Source organism: Trachinotus anak, unplaced genomic scaffold, assembly GCF_046630095.1.
Source record: "Trachinotus anak isolate AG129_WGS33_773 ecotype Australia unplaced genomic scaffold, CSIRO_AGI_Tana_v1 ptg000006l, whole genome shotgun sequence".
Classification (NCBI taxonomy): Eukaryota; Metazoa; Chordata; class Actinopteri; order Carangiformes; family Carangidae; genus Trachinotus; species Trachinotus anak.
In genome coordinates, this window is record NW_027273857.1 from 916,515 (window position 1) to 940,967 (window position 24,453).

The following is a 24,453-nucleotide window of genomic DNA, read 5'->3' on the forward strand; positions in this document are numbered from 1 at the left end:
GTCCATCACTAATTATTTTCTGTAATGACCGACTGATTAAAGATTACAAACATATCCACATCCGCCCCCTCGCCCCCCCCCCGGCCCGGTGCTGTTGCCCGCTCCTGCCGGCAGGGGTCGCCATTCTGCAGCTGCCGCCACTGCAGCTACGGCGTCTGACGTGGGACATTCCCTGATTTACTATGGCAAATGATTATTTTGTCGCCTTTAATGACAGTGAATGACTTGTGATGCGCCAGCGGAGGGCCGTGGACTCTGAGATGGCTTGAGAATTAAATACCGACCCGTTAAACCTGCCGCAGCCGGGTGGAGAGTCTCCGGGCCGGGTGTGAAGTGACGGCGGAGGCAGCAGCGCCACTTGTGACTTTTTTCAGGGAACGACTCGGTCCATCCGGTGAGTGGATCTATCACCGGCCCCGCATTAATAACTGATCAATTAACGCGCTGTTAGCAAGTACGTGACGCTGGAGCCTCCGTGGCCGTTGGGAACTTAACCGGCTAACTTAGCTAGTTTAGCTAATACTAGCTCGGCTATAATTCGGACAGAAGCAGGCTAATTGCGAGCTAGCAGGAGAAGCTAACAGCTACATAAACTGTTCTGACATTTAACGTTTACCATGATGAGCGCAGTTAAGTCCCTGTGCTGCACTTTAGGTAGCGATGCTGTCTCTAATTCTGAGCTACAAGTCGGCAGCATGTGTTTCTGTTGAGTAGATTTCATGATTTATAGCCGTAAAGTCTCTGTCTAAGTGGGCTAAACTTCGTCCTTTTTCTGGTTGGTGGCAGAACAATGAAGCGCAGCCTCTCAGCGGACACCACGGGGCTCGTCTCACCATCTTAAAGGTCAGAACCAGCGTGTGGACCGGCCTGTGGACTGTCGGGCTCCGGTGGACCCAGCGTGAGGAGAAAGGCCAGCCGGAAGGCTGCTCTGACTCCAGCGGCAGCAGCGGCCATGGAGGAGCAGGTGAGCATGGAGCATTTACTGGAGCAGGTGATGCAGAGCGACGTGGGGAAGAGGCTCCAGGTGGGCCAGGAGGTCATAGAGCTCATCCTGGATGAGAGGAAGTCCCCCGAGCTGGAGCAGGACCAGGCCACGCTGGACAGGATGGTGGACGCGGTGGCCAGCTCCTGGGTCAACTCCAGCAACTACAAGGTGAGGACAGCTTGTTGGTTAAAGTTGGAGATGCTTGTTGTTGAAGGAGAGGAGGAAAAAATGAACACACTCCAACTCTCTCACCATCACGTTAAAAATCACTGTAGAGATGCTCCGGAGCAGGACACTTCACTCTCAGCTGTTGCATTACAGCTGCCTAGGACAGGATGGTTTGGTTGTACTGCACAAGTGTGAGCGCATGAAACAAGGCCCACAAAAGAAAACAAGCCTTGAGTCTTAAACTCTTCTTTGCCCTTGTTATTTCTCCAAAACTGGCTGTTTTCATTCGTGTGAAAAGTCACTGTGGTAAAAACATTCTTCAGCCTCTGCAGCTGAGTAAGTGTAACGCAGGTGTTATAATCAAGTGAAAGAGTTAATGTCGTTTTTAAAGGTTAATAATACAAGTGCTGAGGGATCAAACTGGTTTTAGGTCTTCAGCAGGTAAGACTTAAGTTATTACATAATTATTACAGAGCTGATCTGTAACATGTCTCCTGAAAAAGGACAATGTGATTTGTTATTGTAGGAAAATCACAGGAGGTCAGATGAACATGGAAAGATTCATAGGCTGAATAGAATAAATGATCTGTCAGATTTCACCTGCTCTTTCAATGAAATTCTTCTGAGAATCATTCAGTTTTTAGAAACTCTACCCATCAGTGTATCTACTGTATCATTTCCAGGTATGTCCAGGTATCCAGGAGGTTTCTCCTCTTAAATACTGACTATTGGGATCAGTGTTGGACTCAAGTTGGCTCTTGTTTGTGTCTCAGTGACATATAAAGTTTTCTCAGTCTGCTGGACACTGGGCATTCCCTTATATCCCACTGTGTGAGTGTGTGTGTGTGTGTGTGTGTGTGTGTGTGTGTGTGGGAGGGCTATAGTAGCTGTCAAACCACCAGTCAGGATGATAGGATTCACGACAGGAGCTACTTAAGTGTTAAACCACTTGATACTGATTCCTGCAGGTGTCAGGGACAAACCGTCCTCAGGGAGCGCCGCACTCTCAGAGAGGACGTCCACTGTTTATCACAGCTCCTGACACTGTTGTTTCCATGGTGCATGATTTGTATGCTATCCATGTTCAGTTGCGAGTAATTTATGCAGATATGATGCAGTCGCTGCCGATTGATCAATACAGGGAGATCACAGAGGTGTGTATTTCTGCACAGTAACGTAAAAGCTTCATCATACAGACTGACAGACAGATCTCACTATATATGTGTTTTAATGCAGTGCTTCCATACTGATAGATACAGCAGGAGAAGTGCTGCCTTTAATCTTTACTGGAAAGACATTTACAACAATGAATAACAACAGTAACAAAGTAAACGAATCACATTTTTCCATCATTCCTTCAGTTTGTTGATGAGTTAATTTAATGTTTTCTTCTAGTTGTGCCTCTTTTAGTCTCAAGATATGTTGGTCCATGGAAACTTGAATCTACAGTTTCATCACCTGTGGACAAACATCTGCTGAGGAAGATGATGTGATATGATTGAAAGCTCCAGATCAGATCATGAATGAGCTTTGAATTTGGGAAAATGGGAATATCTCCCATCAGTATGTATGAAGCCTTGCTTGAAGAACAGCGTCACTAAAATGCCAGATTTCTAAATGGAGTTTGGTCTGACATGTTTTTTTGTCCATAAAAAAAAAAGAAGCAGATGAGACTGAGTGTAGTTGAACAGCTGTGGACACGGACACACACAACCAATCACATCCTGTGCTGCCCTGGAAACGCAGCCTCCTTTGGTCTCGTTGATGTCTGCGGGGCCGTAATGGGGACGAGGCCCCCAGCGTCGGTGGCTGTGAGCTTAATTTAACCAGCACCATTAGCCCAGTTTCCTTCCCTGTGTGACTGAGCCAGTTATTACAGAACCTAGTGTTTCAGTGTGTGGAGCTTCCTGGCTGTGTGTGTGTGTGTGTGTGTGTGTGTGAATGATGGAGGAGAGCTGCCTCATGTGCTGTTAGTCTAATGGCTCTTGTTAATTGATTGGAGCAGACGAGCTGGACCTGTCCTGTGAATTAAAGCCTGTCCAGCCAGTGATAAACACAAACAGCTTAATGTCAGAGGCCGATAGTAAAAGTCAACATGAGCATGTGGAACAGTCTCAACCTTATTTATCACCTTTAAGGATGGAATAAACCTGGATATATATTCCCTATAAACACATCATCAGGGCTGCAGGTCACAACTATTTATTTAAATTATCATTGACTCTGCAGATCAGTTTCTTGACATTTGATATAAAAATATTAGAGATATAAAACAGAGAAAAGCAGCAAATCCTCACAGAGACTGTTTCTGTTAATTGACTGAAGTGATTCACTGACCCGCTCTGATGCGGAGCACATTCACACTAAGTTACAGGTTAGAACTTAGGATGATGGGACTTTTAAATTAATGCTCAGTGTTTTTATTGCTGCATGTTTTAATATTGGTGGAGAGTCATAACTGGGACTGAGATTTCAGGTGATATTCATAAATACTAATGAATACACAATCATTAATTAAAGTCAATCAACAGAAAATTAAATGGCAACTATTCTGATTTGACATTTCTTAAATGTTTAGTCATTTTTCTTCCAAAAATATTTAGTGTCCCAGATTTCATGTTTGTCTTTGTCACAGATGATAAACTGAATATTTAACTGCTGATTTAGATTAGATCACACTGAGCTGTGGAAAGTATGAATTATAGTGGACATTTTTCACTGACTTTTTATGGACAAAAGAATTCATCACTTAATCAGCAGATTATAATGAAAATCAGTCGCAGCCCTGCATGGTAGCAGGTAATATTCAGTGTGGTGCTGTTTTCTTTGCTCACTCTCTGCAGACAAAAGCATGTTTTACCCCGGGCTGAGGGCTGAGGGTAAAATTCTTCTGATAATTGTTCACGTAATGTTAATAATGTGATTTACCATTAAAACTACTGACAACATGCATATAATGAAGTAATGAACAGAACAGATGTAAATATATTCAGGGGGAGCCTGTTATAATAATACATGAGCAAATTTTCACAATGAAAGTGTTGAAGAGTGAGTGTGGTTCTGGTGTCATACTGAAACCAATGCCTCACTTCTCCACCACAGGAGTCAGTGTTGATGTAGTACCACTGCTCTCCAGCAGGAGGCAGCATAGACACTTTCTCTTTGTTCTTCTCACATGTTTGACGTCGCTCACATTATAAGTGAGGTTCCAAAAATTGCACCAGAGCTCAAACAGAAGTCTGAGTGGTGCTTGTTGTGTTGATATGGTGTCAGCAGGGAGACTCTCACTATGCGTTCATTGAGTTTCCCATACCACCCCATGACAAGGAAAGTTGCTCTGTGTGTGTGAGTGAAATCCTGTTGTGAAGTGTGAACACCGTCTTCACTCATGGTTGTGTCTCAGTTTGTGGTTTTCACTCACAGAACCACAGACTGAATGATTGTATTGAAGATTTATGGCACAAAACCTGTTTATTTTCATGTTTTTGTGGCTTGAGAAGTGAAAATTCTTAGTTTGGTCCAATTACCCATAATCCTTTGCAGCCCTGATTCACATCCATTGCTGTTTTTGCTGCTGTGAAGCTGTGGTTGTTCTGGATCTTTCCTGTGCTTATTGAGAGGTGATTCTGACTGTTCTCAGGTGGTTCTGCTGGGGATGGACATTCTGTCGGCTCTGGTCAGCAGACTGCAGGAGAGGTTCAGGACTCAGGTTGGAACAGGTGAGCTCTCACTGTTTCTCAAAAACAGACAGAAGGGAATTTAAATGAGAGCCAACCATTCTACTTTATTATTGATTAAATGTATAAAATATTTATAGATGGATATGATTTGCTTTGTGCATTTAACAGTATTTAAAGGCACATTCTGTCATTTTTCACCATGTGAAATACAGGTGTGTTAAAATATCTTTTTGCATTTTCATATTTTTTGTTCTTCTATTTGTGAATTCTGCACAAAATAAAAATGTTCCCTTATTATTTTAGTGCTGACTTGTACACAGGTGCATATTTGTTGACTATATTTTAATTTCAAGCTCAGATAGTTGTGTAGTGATCAGGTCTCTTCATGTTCTCATTCACTGTTGTTGTTGTTGTTGTTATGTTGTTTTTTAAACCTTGATATTTTGATGTTTTTGTGTCATAATCTAAACTGAGCTTCAGCCTCAGTTTCACTGCTCTTATTGATTATGCTGTGATGGTTTAGTGCAGCAGTGACTATAGTTTAATGATATGATCATTGATACAGTCAGATGATACTGTCCCATTAAAATCTCTGGATGCATTCAGGCCACTGAAGAGATGTAATAAATTAATGTGTCTGTTTCTTAGTGAAAATGTATTTTTATATGATTTTAGCATCAATGTGATGAAGAACTTTAAATTTTAAGGTGTTTATTTTGTTGCATTAGTCAAAACCGAAATCCCTGACCTGTTTTTTTTGTGTGTATTATATTAGTACAGTGATGTGAAATGTCATATAATACTGTACTACTACATGTTTATTTGGAGAGTGGACACAGTGAACCGAGGAGCCTGGAAACTCTCTTTTCTCTGTCTGCTCAGTTCTGCCGAGCCTGATAGACCGACTGGGAGACGCCAAGGACCAAGTCCGGGACCAGGACCAAGCACTGCTGCTGAAGATCATGGACCAGGCTGCGAACCCACAGGTACACACCAGCAGCTGTTCATACTCATGTGTTCAGGCTGATCAGAGAAGAAGATCTGGAGCCAGTTTACATCAGTGGTCTCTGTGCTGCGTTTGTGTGGTTGTTTAAATCTCTGGTTGCAGGAGATTCAGATGAAGCAGAATTAAATAAAACATCTAAATCTCATTAATCTGAAGAAACTGTGATTGTTTTCCTGTTGGAGTCTTTGAGCAGGAAATCTGTCCTGAGATCTGCTGTTAACACACCTGTGTGTGTGCTAAAATGTTTGACACTCATGTCAGTGTGTGTTCATGTTTCAGACACACACACCGTTTGCATTGAATGAGTGTTAAAACTGCTCCTCTGTGTTCTCAGTATGTGTGGGAGCGGATGATGGGAGGCTTCAAACATAAGAACAACAGGACCAGAGAAGGACTCTGCCTCTGTCTCATCTCCACCTTAAATGTGTAAGTGGAGAGAACAGATGAACATGTTGTCAAAGAGCATTATTCTGTCCTCAGTGTCTTTATCGCCACAGATGTTCTGAGCAGTAAACAGGAGAGAAAAACAAGTGAGCGAAGGTTAAATGGAGTAAAAAAACACTGGTCTGACACATTTGAAAACAACAGGTTCAGGTGTAAATTTGTGGCCATGTCAGTCAGATAAGATCAGGTTTACCTAAATGATTCATTTACCTTCAAAGTTGTTGATGGACTAATAGTTTTATTCATATTTACTGATATAATTTATGTTGTTTGACTCATTGTTTCAGCTCTGACTGAGATATTTTAACGTTGTAACCCACAGGTCCAGTCCACTGATGATGCCTGGTGTTGATCAGATTAGGTTTCTTGTAGTGATGTTGTGTGTAAAGCTCCATGCTGTCACACTGTAATCCACATGTTTGTGTTTGACTGTTCTTCAGGTTTGGATCTCAGAGTCTGACTCTCAGTAAAATAGTTCCTCACATCTGTAACCTCCTCGGAGACCCCACAAGTCAGGTGAGACCACACGAGCACCCAGACTTTGATCCAGTTCTCCTGAAGGGATTCAGGTCCAGGTCCAGGTTCAGGTCCAGGTCCAGGTCCAGGTCCAGGTTCAGGTTCAGGTTCAGGTTCAGGTTCAGGTTCAGGTTCAGGTTCAGGACCAGGACTCTGTGCAGTCTTCAACATCTGAGACAGCTGTGTGTTTGTGGACCTGCTTTGTGTTCAGGGGCATCGTCATGTTGAAACAGACACACAAACTGATGATGCCGTTCGACCGCCCTCTGCTGGTCGAACTCAAACACCACAGCTCAGCAGAGCTGCTCAGACCAGGACCCAGGACCTGTGAGATCTGGTTCCCTCTGCACTCACACATTCACTGTGACACTGAACCTAAACAAGAAAACATGTAGCTGGTGTAAGACACGTGATACATTGCAGGGATCAAACCTGTGAGCTCACAGTCGTGAAGTCTTCTCCACGGCCTCCAGTCATCCTGCTCCACTCTGGGTTTGAGTGTGTTGTCCTCTGATAGGCTGCAGAGGTCCATCATCACCGGATCTACACTTCCTCCTCAGGACAGGAAGCTGTGCCCATGAACTTCCCTTCCTGAAGCCAAACACACTCGCGTCTTCAGCACAGGATGAACCATCATCATCAAAACAGAGAAGAAAATTAAAAGATAGAAATGTGCAGAATTGGTTAGGGTTAGATATTTAGATATTAGATATTTAATATACACAATGAACACACAACACACAATACTTCCTGTTTTCATAGCAGTAAAACAGCGTCATATCAAAGAGAATAATTGTTATTGTTAAATTACTCTGACGTTACTAAGAATCTCAGGCAGGTTCACACGTGCAGTGGCCTAATGAAAATAAATAACTAAATAAATAATAAATCTTCATTTGTGTTCTTATGTTGCGTTCACTGTCAACCTGCAGGTTCGTGATGGAGCCATGAACTGCCTCGTAGAGATCTACCGCCACGTTGGAGAGCGGGTGCGGATGGACCTGGGGAAGAAGGGTCTGCCTCAGTCACGGTGCGTTCACGTACTCACTGTAAAAATCTACACCCGACTCCATTAATCATTTCCTGCTGGTGTGTCATAAACTGAGCATCTGAATTGATTAATTGATCGCTGCAGCTTTAAACTAGAGATAACTCATTAGAATTCCAGCCAACAGGAAGCTGTGATGCTGAATCTATTCAGGTCTGAAAATGGCTTTTAAAGTAATTTTCACTGATCACTTAAATTTGAACAGTTCACGGTGACACAGAGAGATTCACTGCCTCACTCCTCTGAATGATGATGTTTTCTCAACATGTCGCTCTGGGCTGCTATTACAATGACTTTGTGATTATTAGTGTTTGTTCTGATAATATAACCCAGCAGGCGCCACAGTCGCTTGTTGCCTGAGTATTTTTGGAGGCGGTGAGATGTGACTTTGGCCCATTTAACTGCTCTCCGGAGAGTCTGAAACGAGCCCGTTCTCTGTGTGTGTGGGCCTGAAGGCAGCGAGGCCGTTTATTTGTTGTGCTAACTGCTGCTAACTCTCTTTGTCCAGGCTCAACGTCATCTTCAGTAAATTTGACGAGGTTCAGAGGTCAGGGAACATGGTCCCCTCACCTGTGTCAGGTAAGATCACGTCTCCTGCTCTACCTGCTGGCTGTGTGCATGGCTCTGGTTGTTATGGCGGCATCTTCTTGTTTTGTGTGATGTTGTTTTGTTGTAGAGAGCGGCCTGCAGACACCAACATGTGACACTGTGAATTGCACCACATATTTATTTAACCACGTGAAAGTCTGATTGAGATGAAAACACCTTTAAGGGACCTCTGGTGGCTGAGGGGTTTAAGGTGCTGACCATGAACTGCAGTGTTTTTAATCAGCGAAGGAAATATAGGTTATAATGTTAATGTGGTTAATGTTTCTGGAAAAGTCTGCATTATCATATTAATTCTGTGCAGTGGAAAAATAACTCTGTGTTCAGGACAGAGGCTGTAAATGTAGAAATCAGAGAATGTGAAGTACAAACAGTTTGAAGAACTGCAGGTTATCTGGTTTCAGCTGGGAGGCTCTTCTCTTTGCAGAGGGGTGTGTCTGTCGTCTTTCTGTCAGAGTGCAACCTGAGCTGGGTTCTTTGTGCTCTGGGAGGCGAGGAACTTTCAGTGGCTCCACTGCTGAACTGGGACAGGAAGGTTCAAATACATCACTGATTCCAGCTGCTGATGCTGTGTTGGATGTTAAAGTTTGCAAAAACAGAAAATAATAATTTAGCTTTAACTACGTCCAGATACTGATGCTCATGTTTCAGTAACTGAACCTTTTTAAACCAAGAGCTTGATGTCACATCCACAGTTGGAGGCAGTCAGTGTTTTTTCAGCACTTTAATCCAGGCTGAGTGGGTCTGTTAGTCTTTTGAAGACCGGAGCTGACAGACCTCATCCCTGTGGCCCCCAGGCTCAGCTTTCATCTCACAGGGGCCCCTCAGTTAAAAAAAGACAAGTTGACCTTCCTTTGAGGAAGCAGCAGGAATTTGTCAGTGAGATAATCTGACATGAAGACCTCTCCTGACCATCACAGATCCTGTGAACCGAAGCTGTATGGTCACAACATACAGTATCATCCTCTGAGTATTTCCTCTGTTTCACTGAACGAGGACAAACTCCACAGATTAAAGGCTTTTAATGTGAAGCAGCAGCAGGAAGTGGTCAGCTTGTGTTAAAGCACCGCTTCAAAGAGGTGTGGACATCAGCAGACAGAGCTGTAGATGTTACCTGAGCGGGCGAGTGAGAGGCATCACACTGACCTGGAAAACAGGGAGAGGGAGGGAGAGAGAGAGGGAGAGAGAGAGAGAAAGAGAGAGGGGCTGAAAGGAATGGACAGAGAAGACGAGCAGAGCTGAGGAAAGTGAGCATTAGAAAGTGAAAGTGGAGACAGAAAACATGCACGACTGAGATGAGCTGAAGAACTGAGAATCAAGAACAAAGAAAAGCTAAGATAACTAGAGGAACAGTCTGAGACTCTACTCCGGCAGCTCGAGGCTTTTATTTTGTAGGAGTGGTGTCAGCTGTTGTCCCTCCAGTCACAAGACCAGGTTGGAGGGGAAGGGAGGAGGCAGGCAGCAGTGTATCGGCTGCAGGTCGGAGTCAGGACGGTAACGTTTCTCCTGCAGTAGATCCACATCAGTCCAGTTGTGCTCCTGCAGGTAAAGTGACATCACACGCAGGAAGTCGTTCATTTCTCATGCAAAGCTGAAGGTGTGTTGTAAATGTGTCTGTTATCTATTCTGTCAGGGTCTTTGTGCTCATGAGCCTTGATAATTGCAGTCGGATCATAATTGGGAGCTGGATGCCACAAGTAGCTGCGGCTCAGTGATGCATGTAATCTGCTCGGCTCCTGTTTGTGGCTGTGACGGTTACATCTGAGGCATTTCACTGATCCAGGTGATTGTGGTTGAAACGCTAGTTACAGTTTGAGGAACAGTGTTTGAGGAACACTACGGGTTGTTGTCAGTTTCTGTGTCGCTCACTGTGGTCATGGGTTAGGGTTATGTGAGGCATCTGAGGGCTGTTTCAGAGACCACCAGTTCAACCAGGCTTCAGTGAACCAGGGTCACTTATTGTACTTTATTCATGAGGCAGTAATAAAAGTAAACAGTAAGAAGAACAAACTGAGGAATGAGCTAAAATCATGAATCAAAGATAAAAGTTTCAGTCAGTCCTCTTGATGCTAACCGTGTTGTTTTCTTTGTGTAATGAAACCTGGCTCTCTGGGTCTGGTAAACACTGACCTGGCTGCGTGCGTCACCCCCCCTCAGGAGGTCCTGCAGGGAGGTGCGGAGAGACGAGGCCAGGTACTCGCTGCCAGCAGGACTTGGGTTGCACAGTGGGAAAGCTGCTGAATAATGAACAGAGAGGGAGCAGTGCACCAGCGAGCCTCCGTCAGCTGTTTAACTGAGTACGAGTGACAAACTCCTGCCGCTGCTGCAGGTTGATTTGATTCTTATTTCATCAGCTGTTTGGGTTAAAACAGCCTCAGTGAGGTACAGTTTATATCTGATGATGATGATGATGATGAGGTGTACGCTCTGCACTGACACTCCTCTCTGCACAGATACAAAAAAACACAGCAACATAACAGGAAAACTCCTCTCCACACAACCTGAAGGATCCCAAACAGGAAACAGGAAGCGAGACTGAAACGTGACGAGCAAACAAAAACAAAACGTCTGAAAAGTGACAGATGAATAAAGAACCAGATCAGCAGCCTCCTGAAGGATTCTGGGAGAGAAGTGACAGAGCTTTTATACAGGGCGTTCAGTGTTGATTTAGTTGACCGGTGGTTCATGTTAATGCCTGGTGCTTGTGGTATTTGCTGAATCAGGTGAGAAAGCTGTAAACACAGCCTGATGATTGTGTGGGAATGTCCCTCCCTCTGTTGTTCCAGCTGGTTGAGACGTGCAGGTGAATGGAGGGGGCGTTTCCCGCTTTATTCATCCTTTCATGTCCACAGGTTTGAGCTCACCTGTGAGCCATGGCTGCAGGATGATCTGAGTAAAAGGAGCTGCTTTCTTTAGTCCATGAGAGGGGGAAATGAAAACACAACAGACCAATGGGAGGAAACTGGAGCTGCAGACTTCATGAATTCAAAGTAACCCAGGTTGGTTTGATATGTGTAGAAATTCAAGACCTGAACTGAGTTTGTCCTAAAACTCTGGTGGGAGCCGCTCTCCCACAATCCCTAGTTTCCTCCCCAGTCAGTGATGTGCTCCTGAACGCCTCACCTCCCCCTGGTCATTTTGTGAATTTGCATCGGGGAGATCACCTGTCAGACTCCATCAGGCTCCGAGCTCCCAGAGACTTTGAGGAGCTGCCAGGAGGAGATCTTGTGACCTGTCGTGCAGAGGAGCTGCACAATTAGTCACAGTCACAATATGTTGGGCTTAGCCACGATGATTATCAGTCATCAGGAGTCACCTGTTTGATAGAGCAGGCGTTATCTCTCTGTCACTGGCCATGGTTAGTTTGAGTCAGTCTGTAAAAAGCAACAGTCTCATCAGTGTCACATCTTCTGTGGCTCTGGACCAAACATCAAACTCCAGATCTGAGACATGAATCAACAGTGAGGAGCTGAAAGCTGCAGTTCCTCTGATGACCACTAGAGTCTGGCTCCAGCAGTGAGTCAGTCCCCATGGACTCCCATGTTCAAATGTCCTACAGCAGAAATAAACATGAAATAAACAGAGGGCTGACGCTGCCATCTTGTGGAAGGAGACGCTTCCTTTAATTCATTCATTTCCAGTTGAGGAAGCATGAATTCCTGTTCTCTGAGCTCGACCCTGACTCTGGTTGACCTACTTACAGGTGAAGTGCTACAGGTCGAGGCTTCTGGTCTTGAGCTGTGGCTCTGTCGGGTTCAGAGCTGCTGCTGGTCCTGGAGACTCACTGAGGCTCTGTCTCCTCACCATGAGTGAACAGATATGAAACACACATTTGTGGCTCTGAGTATTTCTCTAATCTTCCCCTGGTTCCAGTTCCAGTCCTCTGAAACTCACAGGTTCAGATGTGGTGCTGGTTTTAGTTTTATGAGGCTGTGTCCACAGGTCAAAGTTTATGGAAGCCCTGAAAGACAAACATCGTGAGAAGTGCTCTCAGATTATGTCCCGTTAATTTCAGGTCAGAAATATTTACTAGTGATGGAGGTAAAGTCTCCTACAGCTGAGGATCAACCTCTGGTCAGATTCAGTTTGTCTTATTCTTTGATACAGTGGTTATTAAACCACATCATCTTTTCAGAGCTGTTGTTTTTGCTCAGCAGTGACCTTGCTGTGATAAAACTCTGCAGGCTGATGGATGAACTCGGGTAGAGGCTTGACGGCTGACATTAACGCTGACAGAGGACCAGCTTCCTCTGGAGAGGTGTCTCTCCATCTCCTCCCTCCCTCCACCCTCCCTCCTCCCTCTCTCCTGAGTCATCATGGCACTGTAGCTGTCCCTCATCTCTGACTCCACCCACCAGCTCCGCCTCCAGACCCAGCACCAGGGTTTGTCCCCTGACCGACCCCACCCCTCTCCTCCCCTCTCCTCCTATTGGTGCACTCCTCTCCCCCCTCCTGGCTCTCCTTCATCACGTCTCTCCATCTCCTCCCTCCCACTTCCTCCATCCTGGTCCTGCCAGTGAGTGTGTGTTTGCTGAAGTGAACTAGAGGACAGAGACAGAGAGGAAGATCGTACTGAAGCACGTGCTCCCTCACAAGGGAGGGGGGAGGCTAGCCGCTGGACTCCCCTCCTGCCTCCCCTCTCCTCTCTCCTCAGCTGGGTGAAAAGATGTGAGGACCACGGCGGACCAGCTGCCTGTCTGTCTGTCTGTCTGTCTGCCGGCATGCTGAGGAAACTGGTCTGCAGGCGGATCTGCTCCTGTAAGCTGCTGCTGCTCTTCCTCTGGATGCAGGGAGGGACTGAACAGAGCCGCTAGTGCAGAGAAACAGTGGAGGTTGTGATCAATGATGAATGCAGACGACAAGAGAAGGGAGTGGGGATGGGGGGGGGGGGGGGGGGGGGGGGCGCTGGTGTGACGATGGCTGTAAATCCCGGAGAAGCGTGTCTGCGGTGTCTCGAGCGTAAACACAGTCGGATGGTTTCCTGGTCTGCTCTCAGCTGAATTGTTGTGTGGACAATGCTCAGTACGTGACGCAGCCTCGTGTCTGAGAGCGAGGTTCAGGTCAGGAGAGCGTCTGCTGGGGAGGAAGGTCAGCTGACAGTTTGGTTGAAACCAATGCTGTCCAGGTTTGATTTTGTGAGTGTTCAGGTTCAGCACTGTTATGTGGTTCAGTCAGAACCTTTTTCATTGCTCATCTTTGTCATGTGACTTTTTAAAGGTCCATATTGTAGGAAGGTTGATCAGCTGACTGACCTGTTGTTACTGGAGCTGCAGAGAGGAGATGTAAAACTACACTGAGATGGTTTTGGTTCTTAAAACCACAAAAATATCTTCTGATGGAGATCAACACTTCAAATATGGGACCTTTAAATCTGAGGTTTGTCCAAACACTGATAGAAATGTGAAGCTGGTTAGCCTAGCTTAGCACAAAGACAGGAAACAGGGGGAAACAGTTAGCCTGTCTGGTCTGGACAGAAACCTTCAGGCACTGCTGAGGTACACATTATGTAGTCCAGAAGCCGACGGTGTGACTTGTGGATTAGTTGGTGAAACCCAGTGGACACATGGTTGAGTGTAACAGACGGACGCAGCTCTGCCATTTTTTTATTTTTTTTGCTGCTATCAAATCTAATCAAAGTCTAAATTTCCACTGGTGATACAAATGGAAATTCATTTTACTGAAGATGTCGTGTCTTTTCTTTCCTTTAGCATCAAGTGAATATCTGACAGTTTTATTATAGGAGTGAAAGATGAGATTAAGGTTGTTGATCATGCACACACACACACACACACACACACACACACACACACACTAACACACACACACACAGAGTCACCTTGTGTTGATAGTGAGAGGTGTTGCACAGCTCTTTGATTCTGCACAGAGGAAAACCTGCAGCCTGATGTGTGTGTGTGTGTGAATATGTGTGTGTGGGGTGTGTGTTTGAATTATGAAAGAGGATTGATTGCTAACCGGGCAGATTCCTGTGCTGTGGGGGGATCACATCACATGGCGCTCTGTGGACCACCACAGGAGGCGGGGCCTGAGGGCGCAGCCTGAGGGCGGGGCCTCTTTGAGCTGGTTCTTATTGTTACGTCCTCATGTTCTGAGCAGTTAGAGTCCAGGAGCTTTACCAGAAAATATGTTCACACATCAACTGCACAAGGCAGCGTCACGTTGATCATTGATTCTCACAGCTGATCACAGATCAATACTGTGTAACCCACAGGTTTCCATGGACCGTGATATGAAATGAGAAAATACTGAGGAAGCACTAAGAGCTGTTGGTGCTTCTGCTTAGTGAATGACTTCAGTTAATTAGTCATTAAAATTATTGTTGATCAATAATTTGATACCAACAGGGTTGAGTTGATCAGTAAAGTATTGATTCACTGAACTATATCAGAACCTAAAACCTTCAGTGAGAATGGACTGGAGGAGAAATTCACCACGTTTCTCTTGATCCTCTGAATGTGGTTCTGCTGCGGTCAGAACACAGCCCTAACTGTCCGTTCACCGTGGGCCTTTGTGCCTCTGACCTTCACGCTCCTCGCCATCGCTAGCTTCTTATGTTGGTGACTTAGGAATGTGAGTTATGTCGTCTGGGTCAGCTGAGTCCGCCCGACTGTCGGGCATTGCTCGGATGCTCAGCGGTGGCGTTTTCTCTGTAGACTCCTGGTTCCGCCTCCTGACCCTCAGAGCCCTCTGTCTCTCCTCCTCCAGACAAAAACTTTGAGGACGATGACTCGGTGGACGGCGGCCGCTCCTCGTCCTCGTCCAAGGGAGCCTCACTGTCCGGGAAGACGATGGTGAGCATGGGTTCATTTCGACGCCCCGCCTCTGCCTCCAGCACCAAGTCTGCAGGTCAGAACCAGGACCGCCATCTGACGAGTCCCTAACTAACCTTCACATCACAGCGACTGTGTGTTTATCAGAAGAACGAATACTCAGAAAACCACAGCCCTGAAATATAAAAGAATAAAATCTGACAAAACAAGTGAAAAAGAATAAAAATGTCCTTAATCGTTTGTTGATTTAGTGTAATGATTTCAGTGAAATGCTGAGGATGTGTCACATTGTGGATCTGACTTTAAATCCTTGAGCTGGTCTCGTCTGTAGGGAGGGACAGGTCCGGTGCTGGAGCCGTGGACGAGGAGGACTTCATCCAGGCCTTTGAGGATGTTCCCACAGTGCAGGTATGATTTTTATTTTGTTCTATTTTATATATATTAGGTTTGAATCCTGCTTATCATTCTGTTCTTCTTCTTCTCCTCCTTCTTCATCCACCAGATCTACTCTAACAGGGAGGTAGAGGAGGCCATGACGAAGATCAGAGACGTGCTGTCGGACGACAAGAAGGACTGGGAGCTCCGAGTGGCGGCGGTAAGACGTCCCGATGTTCCCTCCTCCTCGTCTGAAGTATGAGTTGGATGAAAATGTCTGATGGCGTCTCCTGTCTCGTCTTGTCCCTGCAGCTGAAGAAGGTGCGTTCGCTGCTCCTCGCCGGCGCAGCAGAGTTTGATGGCTTCCTGCAGCAGCTCAGACTCATGGAGGCGGCATTCAAACTGTCCGCCAAGGACTTGCGCTCTCAGGTGGTGCGAGAGGCCTGCATCACTCTGGGGTAAGACGTCACAGTTTCCCTTCAGATCTAAGAGAACATATCATTTGATTATCACTGTACAGTGGAGTTATTTTGTCTTTTTTAATCATTATTTCTTAATTAAGATTCATAGTTGTGTAAAATGTTTTCTTACCTCGCACAGAGTCAGTATTTATTACTGGTGGATCTATTTCATCAAAATACTTCCAGGTATGAAACAAAAACATATAATTTTATCAGGAACATGAGAGAAAACAGGAGGTAAACACACACAAGTCAGACTCCAGTCGATGAGTCAGGAGGAAGAAGGAGGAGGAGCTGAGGTTGTTCTCCTGTGATGAGCTGGATCAGTCTGTGTGTTGGTTATTGTGTAGTTGGACAAACCTGAGTGTCTGCTCTGCTCTCCCGTCTTCAGCCACCTGTCGCTGGTGCTCGGCAGCCGCTTCGACCACGCGGCCGAGGCCGTCATGCCGATCCTCCTCAACCTGGTCCCCAACAGTGCCAAAGTCATGGCCACGTCCGGCGTGGCCGCCATCCGCCTCATCCTGCGAGTACGTGGCTCCTCTCCTCTCTGTGCTGAGTATGATGATGATGATGATGATGATTGAGCTCTGTCCTCCACATTCCTGCAGCCACATGGCCTCAGTTACGTGTCCTAACTTCACCTCTGTTCACGAGGCAGCACGATAATGACGTTAGCTCGATAGCTGTGATTTCATAGACCGTGTGCTTTGGTCCTGTAAATCAGATTTCATGTGGGAGAGAAAAGACTCAGTTGTTTCCTGTCAGAGCAGATTTCATTTGACATGAGAGCGTCAGCGTCACCTCGGACTGAAACTCACCACCTCCCTGTGTTTTACAGCACACACACTTCCCCCGGCTCATCCCCATCATCACCAGCAACTGTACCTCCAAATCTGTGGCTGTGAGGAGGTGAGAGTTCTGCTTTTATTATATTGATTATTCGTTTATTAATTATCTGCACAGAAACATGTTTTCAGTCAGAAACATGTTGATTTTTTTATATTTTCATTTATTTGTGCACTTTTTATTTTATTTCTACATTTTTATTTTAATGTATTTATGTTTTAGTTTAATATTTATATTCTGTCGGGTTAAAGTTTCAGGGTTCAGGTGGTTAAAATGCAGCTACATTGTATGTTGCTATTACTATTACTATTATTATTGTTGTTGTTGTTGTTGTTGTTGTTGTTGTTGTTGTTGTTGTTGTTGTTGTTGTTTATTCCTGGTGTCTCCACAGGTTTCAGGGGAAAGCTGTGATGTTGATATTTTGTGCGCTCTCTCTGTGACGTTGTGTGTTTGTCTCCTCCAGACGCTGCTACGAGTTCCTGGACCTGCTGCTGCAGGAGTGGCAGACGAGCTCTCTGCAGAGGTGAGCTCTGATGAAACTGAAGATCATTTATGGATCAATCAGTGTTGGTCGCTCAGTATCAATAACAGCATCAGGGCCGTTACTACAGAGCTTTATATAAACTGTGGAACCACAAGTATAAAATGAAGACAGTGACAGTGTGATGTGAAAGGCCTGAAGCGCTAAGCGCTACCTTCTGAGGAAACGTGACACCGGACAGGTCGAGGTCTATCTCACTGGTTTCCATGGCGATGCCAGGGGAATCTCTGTCTGCCTCCAAAAGGCTCATTGTGTTTCTGCCTGGCTGCTTCCTGCCGCTGCCTGGGAGAAACCTGAGCTGACCCCCCAGCACCAGGGGAGCTCTCCGGTTCTCATCGATCAGTCGGTCGATGAGTGTGAGAGACACTGACTCTTATTCTGAATATCACCTGACCACAAATCAGACTGCGTTTATAAAAAAGCTGCTTTTCAAAGACAGAGTGCATCATCAGCCAATGAGATGTTACCAATAAATAAAGGGTCTGAAGATCTGTGACAGAAATAAAAAAGTTTATGTAAATGAATTTGAGAACGACTCAGAATCAAGACCTGTCACCTACCTGAAGATGACACATGATATCCAGCCATAATTAACACTGATGGCAGCTTCCTGACTCATACTGAAGGTCAAAGGTCAGCCCTGTGGCTCATGCTGTGGATGGAGGAGGAAAGATTCCCATGTTTGAGACTAGTTCAGTGTTGGTTGTGACAGTGTGGTGTTGGTATGTACAGGTGTACATTCAGGTGTAACTGTGACTAAATGGCAGCTTTCAGAGACGGTTGAACACAGATCAAGTTGGAGGCAGTTTGTGTTCAGTCTGTTTGACATGACCTGATCTCCTCTTGTAGACACGGCACAGTTTTAATGGAAACTATAAAGAAAGGAGTCCACGACGCAGACGCTGAGGCTCGCTCTGTGGCAAGGAAGTAAGTGTCACTCACCTGTTCCACCTTTTTAACCGCCACGTTACAGAGGAATCAGTAAAACAGACTGATGATCTCCTACTGATGTTCATTTACTCTCAGTGAAGAGATGACAAAGGTTTCACAGTGATGGTCGACCAATCACAGGTGTCCTCATTCTCTCCGTCTCAGGTGTTACTGGAGCTTCCACAGTCACTTCAGCCGGGAGGCGGAGCAGCTGTTCCAGGGCCTGGAGGCGTCCTATCAGAAAGCTCTGCAGGCTCACCTGAGGAGCGGAGACAGCCTGATGTCGCTGCCCACCTCCGATCGCTCCTCCTCCTCCTCTCAGGAGAGCCTCAAGTGAGAAACTCCTCCTCACTGATCAATTGATTTATTGATTACCTGGGAAACAAAAGAAGGGGTTAATTCTGGATGAAAGCCCTGAATTCAATCAAACCACAACTTCATCATCTCCTCAGTATCTGATTTAATTTGCCCCCTCTGTCTCCACAGTCGACCCCTGTCTGTAAAGAGCAGCGCTGGAAGCAGCACATCCAGATGTAAGTGGAGCGTCTCAGCTTCTCTTCGACATGTTTTCCTTGTTTGGGTCTGAAGATACTGACTTTACTGTCGACCTTCTTCCAGCCAAACCTGGCCCCGCCTCCAGGACGCCTGCAGCAGCTTCCTCTCAGAGCTCCCTGCAGCGTTCCCGCAGCGATGTGGACGTCAACGCGGCGGCCACTGCCACGGCCCGCACCAGGATGCCCGCCGTGCCCTCTGCCGTGACGTCGTCAGCTTCTCCCTTCAGCTCGGCCTCGGCCCTCCCCCCTGGATCCTACGCTTCGCTGGGTAAGACAGATTAACGCCACAAACAAACTGAGCCACATTTTCTGCAGGATCAGTGCAGTTTTTCCAGCTCTACTCCTCAAAATCATTCGGATCATTAGTTAGTTTGTGTTTTACTAAAACCTGAATATGTTTGTGTGTAAGTGTATCTCAGAATGTATTGTTCCTCACACATTTTCTTTAACTAAACAAAGAATCTTCATTTTGAAAACTAATTAATATTTTTTAAAAGCCACAGATCTGTGTGTTTGATTTCCTGACCAGGCCTCAGACAGCAGGTCTCCTGACTGGGCTCAGTTCAGGTCCTTTGATTTTCTTTGTTCAGTAGAAACGTCTTTGTTCGCAGCTGCTTTGTCAGATGTTTGTGGTTTTATCCATGAAGTTGATCTAATCAGGTGACTCACTCACAGTCTGGATCAAATTTACTGCCCCCCCCCCTTGTCACCATCACCACCACCCGCTCACCTCTTCCTCAAACATGTCTAAATCTTGACCTCTTGACCCCTGACCCTTAACCCTTGTTGTGTCTCTCCCGGCCCACCTGTCAGACGGCTCGTGGTCTGTTAATGCAGACGGTAAGCTGTGTGTGTCTGTGGACAGGGGAATGATGCTGTGTGTGTGTCCCCTCCCTCCCTCCCCCCATCAGCACTGTAGTGGTGGTCATCTGTGATGGACGTGTCAGTGCATGGACTGTCTACGCATGGTGTCTCCTACACTTGGAAACCTGTCAGTCTCTGTGGTTAAACATGCAGGAAGCAGATTGGTTGGTGGAGCGATGATGTCAGACCCACCTGATCGTCACGTTCACGTTGCTGTAAATTATTGTTCGATAGATTTCCTTAGTGTCCCTTCACATACGTCTCCGTCCCTCCCCACCCTCAAACAGCTCAGGTGTCTTGAGGCGACAGGAGGACACCTGGAGGACTGAGGTCTCTGTTACATCATCAACGTTGGCCAGTTACAAAAAAATATCAAAGATATATTCATTACACAGCTAGAGCAGAACATCCTGGTGCACTTTCCTCCACTGCCGTCCACTGGTGGACTGACAAAGACTCTGAGTGGAAACCTGAAGTTGTCACAGTCACGCTGGACTCTGGTGTCATGTCCTAAACGCTCCTTTTCTTCATATTCACACACATTAGAAACCTGAGTAGTCATTGATGTGAACGTGTTGTGAGTCTGTTGGAGCCTGGTGCATGTGGCCGACCTGACTCTGTTTGTTGTGGAGCTCGTCACGTGTCCGTGCGTCTGTTCGTGTGAATCTGCAGCTGAGACAGAAACTGTCACATCAGGAGAGCGACAGACGTCTGAGGTGAACCTCAGGATGTGAGCTGCACTCAGGTCTGCAGTGTTTCAGAAAAACCTGAAACATGACAGGATTTGTTTCTATCAGTCAGTGACTGCTGTTCTTCATCTGTTCTTCATCTTCCTCCTGTTGGTCTCAGTTTCACTTCCTGTTTCTGCATGACCTCCAGCCTCAGCCATCTTCATGTCCACTGTGTTTCAGTCCTCTCTCTGTTTCCTGCCCTCTGCCTCCTCAGGTCGAGTCCGAACCCGGAGGACGAGTTCAGGAAACGGCCCGTCTGTGACAGACAGCCGTGGGCGGAGCCGAGGGAAAGTGGTCTCACAGTCTCAGCGTGAGTAGCTTCTTCTTCTTCTTCCTCTTCTTCTTCTTCTCCTCCTCCTTCCTCCTCCTCCTTCTTCTTCTTGTGTCTTTTCATCACATGTGGAAGTTTTAATCCAGTTTTTTCTGTGTTCCCTCCTCACTAGCCGGGAGTCGCTCAGGTTCTCCAGGTCGACTGCTGAGCTCCACCTACGGCAGAGTCCCGAGACCAACGATGGGCACCACTGCCGCCGCCAACAGCACCTCCACCAGTCTGACCGACAAGAGCCGACCTCGAGGTCACCGCAGCCAGGGCTGCAGCCGAGAGACCAGCCCCACCAGATCAGGCAGGGATCAGGAAGATGTTCAATCACAAATGAATTTCATAAGAACAACAAAACTTTAGAGGCTGAAATATTCTCAGTAGAAACATCAGAACCAGTTTCGGCTGCTGAAGCTGAAACACAGAAATGTGAAGTTAGTTCTGTTAAATAGATGAATAAAGGTAGAAAATATCACAGGTTTTATTATTTCACACCAAAATCTAAACATTCAGCATCTTTTGTTCAGGTCAGAATATTTAGACCTAAAAATTTATCAGGGTTATTTTAGAGATACATCAGAAATGTAAATAACATCTGAGGAAGAGTTGTGAGATGAAGAGTTGTGAGATGAAGAGTTGTGAGATGAAGAGCTGTGAGATGAAGACTGGTGACAGAATCTTTGGGTCAAAGCTGCACAGACTTGCATGTAACACGACGACAGTCCTGGGTCCTGTCCTGGTCCTCGTACTAATCCTCGACCTGCTGCGGCCTCTCTCTCATTCTGCCTGACTAACATCTCTGCACAGCTTCAGGTGTCTCACTCTCTGGCTGGATGTGCTGAAGCTAAACTCTCCCCCTGCACTGCCGTCTGTCTGTCCCTCTGTCTGTCCCTCTGTCTGTCCCTCTGTCTGTCCCTCTGCCTCTCTACCTCTCCAGCCCGGAGTCGAATCCCCCGCCCGAGCATGAGTCAGGGCTGCAGCCGCGAAACCAGTCGCGAGAGCAGCCGCGACACCAGCCCCGCCAGGGGTTTCTCCCCCCTGGGTGAGTATGGTACTGAAGTCCCCACAGATCCAGTTAAGTTAAGGTAGAGACGAAGGCCTCTCCCGAGGACTGGTGCGAGCTCTGTCTGTCTGTCTCTGTCTCCTGCCTCTCTCTCTGCATGCTCTGTATTTACATGTCCAGATCCTCTTCTACTGATCCAGAGACTGTTGTAGTTAGACAGAGTTGTTCACTGATGCAGTGTGAAGCTCAGATCAGAGGTGAAATAATGAGTCAGGTGTTGGTTCATCAGGTCACATGATAACAACAGTAGTGTTTTCTCCCGGTCTCCTCTAACGTGACGTCCTCCTCCAGCGACTCGCCGTCACTCCCGTTCAACCAGCGCCCTGTCGTCTGCAGAGTGCTACTCAGGTGACAGCGAAGTCTTCACGGGGAGCAGAGTCACTCACGTAGCCAGATACAGCGACAACCACCAACACAAACACTGACTCTATTAACCTTGTTGAGTTATCTGGCTGCCTGAGTCCTGCTGTGTGCAGCCTCTCCCTGCATGGCTGACGTCCACTGACAGTGGGAAATTATCACTTCGTCTGAGCTGCTCAGGTGAACGGTTGTTACCTGTGAGCAGCTGGTTGTTGGTGGTTTCCCACTGTGGTTCATTTACAGCAACACATCCCACTCCCCTGCAGGGGGTGACACTAAACACCAGCTCTTCACATTTACACTCATGTTCATCATGATGTTGCTGTGACAGAAAAAAGCAGATGGATTCAGTGGTTGTAAACTGTGAAGACAAAATATTTTCATCGACATAAGTTTGTTTAATTTGCAGCTTTATTTTTACGTCAGGCTCAGATTTCTTTGTGTTAAATATTTGATTGTTGATTGAACAGTCGCTCATTGACCAACAGTGAGTTGCTGTTTTGGTAAAGAAAACTCTGCTTATTGATTTAGTTTGGCTGTATTCACCTCCATGTTTCAATCACAGTATTTTTCGGTCCAAACGATGCTGTAAAGTTATGACAGGGTGATGTAATAAAGCCCAACTTAAATAATGAAGTTATAGATTCCATCAGTCAAGCTGAGCCCATTAAACTGGACCAAGACTCTCTTCACTCCAGTCAGATCTCTGTTTATTAATGAGAGTTTCTAACAGTATGAACCGGAACAGCCTGATCTCTGTTTCCAAGTGAAGAAGGTGTTGGTCCTGTAAGTGCATGTTATCAAACTGCACCTTCACATCTACACAGCTGAGTTTTGTCCCAGGAAACTCTCCCCTCCTCCTGCTGACGTGTGTTTGACCTTTCCCTCTCAGACCGGCTGTCCCATCAGGCTCGGATCTCAGCCTCCGTCAATGCCATGAGAATCCTCAACACCGGCACCGAGGTGGAGGCTGCTGTTGCAGACGCTCTGGTAAGAATTAACGTGAACGAACAGAGAAATGAAAATGTTGAACGACCCTGCAGTAACTCCCTCTGTTCTCTCTCTTCCTGGACTTTGTAAACTTCAGCTCTTAGGAGACTCGAGGAGTAAGGTACAAATAAATCTCCCTCATGAGTTCATCCATCCTCTCAGTGCATGCAGAGCATGAGCTTTAGACACTGACAGTGAGCTGTGACAGGAGACTCAGACACAGACTGTCTCTGTTCTCTAACCTCCTCCGACTGAGGACAGACTCACTGTGTCAGTCCGCTTCACTGTTGTTAGTTTAACACAAGCTGCTCATTCGTCTCATCAAGGTCACACTGAGGTGTTCGGTGCTGATGAAACCTCATTACCTCATCACAAACCTGCATGTCTCTGCCTCTGTAGCTGCATGGTCGACCTTCTCAAAGCAGTAGTTCTTGATCTGACGTCTGAATCTTTCTGAGTCTTAAACCCTCCGTCTTCTCCTCGTTGTGTCAGCGGAGGCCTGTGAGGCGGCGCTTCGAGTCACCGGGCATGTACTCGGACGACGACGCCAACAGCGATGCCTCCAGTGCCTGCTCAGAGCGCTCGTACAGTTCGCGCAACGGCGGCATGGCACCGCACTACCTGCGTCAGACGGAGGACGTGGCGGAGGTGCTGAACCACTGCGCCAGCGCCAACTGGTCTGAGAGGAAGGAGGGGCTGCTGGGCCTGCAGAACCTGCTGAAGAGCCAGAGGATGCTCAGGTGGGTGTGGGTGGAGCTTCAGTGACGTCAGTTTGCAGCTGATGATCCTTTGGTTAATTGACATTAATGATGATCGTGGTGCCGTGTCTCTGACAGCCGGGTGGAGCTGAAGAGGCTTTGTGAGATCTTCACCAGGATGTTTGCAGACCCTCACAGCAAGGTGAGATCCAGCTGAGCCTCTGAGACTCTGCACGCTCCACTCAGCCTGCACATCTGGCTCAGAGGTGCAGACCAGCATCAGCCTGCAGCCAGATGTTGGTGAACAGGAAGCAGCTGTTGTTTCATCATTTCTGTGTGTGAATGAACTCTGTGATGTGATGACTTGTGTGGCGTCTGTGTGGCTGGTAGAACGACAGGTTTGGATGTGGTGGTGTCACAACTAACTGCAGGACAAACTAACAGTGTGTTTTTTGTTGCATGCCTCCTCGCTGCTGCGGA

At 46.5% G+C, this 24,453-nt stretch overlaps 1 protein-coding gene and 1 non-coding gene across 14 annotated transcripts in view; one reads left to right on the plus strand and one right to left on the minus strand.

Moving 5' to 3' along the window:
* The first annotated feature begins 142 nt into the window (after positions 1-142).
* Positions 143-24,453, plus strand: part of LOC139622360 (CLIP-associating protein 1-B-like) — a 34,487-nt gene continuing 10,176 nt past the window's right edge. For 4 of the 13 annotated variants that reach the window (XM_071479610.1, XM_071479617.1, XM_071479614.1 and 1 more), the window contains exons 1-26: positions 143-454; positions 787-1,153; positions 4,794-4,872; positions 5,716-5,819; positions 6,174-6,265; positions 6,724-6,799; positions 7,732-7,829; positions 8,356-8,426; positions 15,177-15,317; positions 15,573-15,649; positions 15,744-15,836; positions 15,929-16,074; positions 16,469-16,604; positions 16,916-16,986; positions 17,387-17,446; positions 18,314-18,391; positions 18,560-18,727; positions 18,881-18,927; positions 19,013-19,216; positions 20,758-20,853; positions 20,987-21,166; positions 21,800-21,904; positions 23,178-23,275; positions 23,373-23,396; positions 23,768-24,015; positions 24,112-24,175. In XM_071479610.1, the coding sequence (XP_071335711.1) occupies positions 953-1,153; positions 4,794-4,872; positions 5,716-5,819; positions 6,174-6,265; positions 6,724-6,799; positions 7,732-7,829; positions 8,356-8,426; positions 15,177-15,317; positions 15,573-15,649; positions 15,744-15,836; positions 15,929-16,074; positions 16,469-16,604; positions 16,916-16,986; positions 17,387-17,446; positions 18,314-18,391; positions 18,560-18,727; positions 18,881-18,927; positions 19,013-19,216; positions 20,758-20,853; positions 20,987-21,166; positions 21,800-21,904; positions 23,178-23,275; positions 23,373-23,396; positions 23,768-24,015; positions 24,112-24,175 (2,757 nt within the window). In that variant the 5' untranslated portion in view covers positions 143-454; positions 787-952. Of the gene's footprint in view, positions 455-786; positions 1,154-4,793; positions 4,873-5,715; positions 5,820-6,173; positions 6,266-6,723; positions 6,800-7,731; positions 7,830-8,355; positions 8,427-9,660; positions 9,999-12,951; positions 13,212-15,176; positions 15,318-15,572; positions 15,650-15,743; positions 15,837-15,928; positions 16,075-16,468; positions 16,605-16,915; positions 16,987-17,386; positions 17,447-18,313; positions 18,392-18,559; positions 18,728-18,880; positions 18,928-19,012; positions 19,217-20,757; positions 20,854-20,986; positions 21,167-21,799; positions 21,905-22,216; positions 22,274-23,177; positions 23,276-23,372; positions 23,397-23,767; positions 24,016-24,111; positions 24,176-24,453 lie in introns of those variants that run through there. The other 9 variants (XM_071479613.1, XM_071479616.1, XM_071479620.1 and 6 more) reach the window with 7 other exon arrangements.
* Positions 4,358-4,486, minus strand: LOC139622426 (U4atac minor spliceosomal RNA). The gene has a single exon (XR_011691245.1). It is a non-coding gene; the product is annotated as a U4atac minor spliceosomal RNA (small nuclear RNA).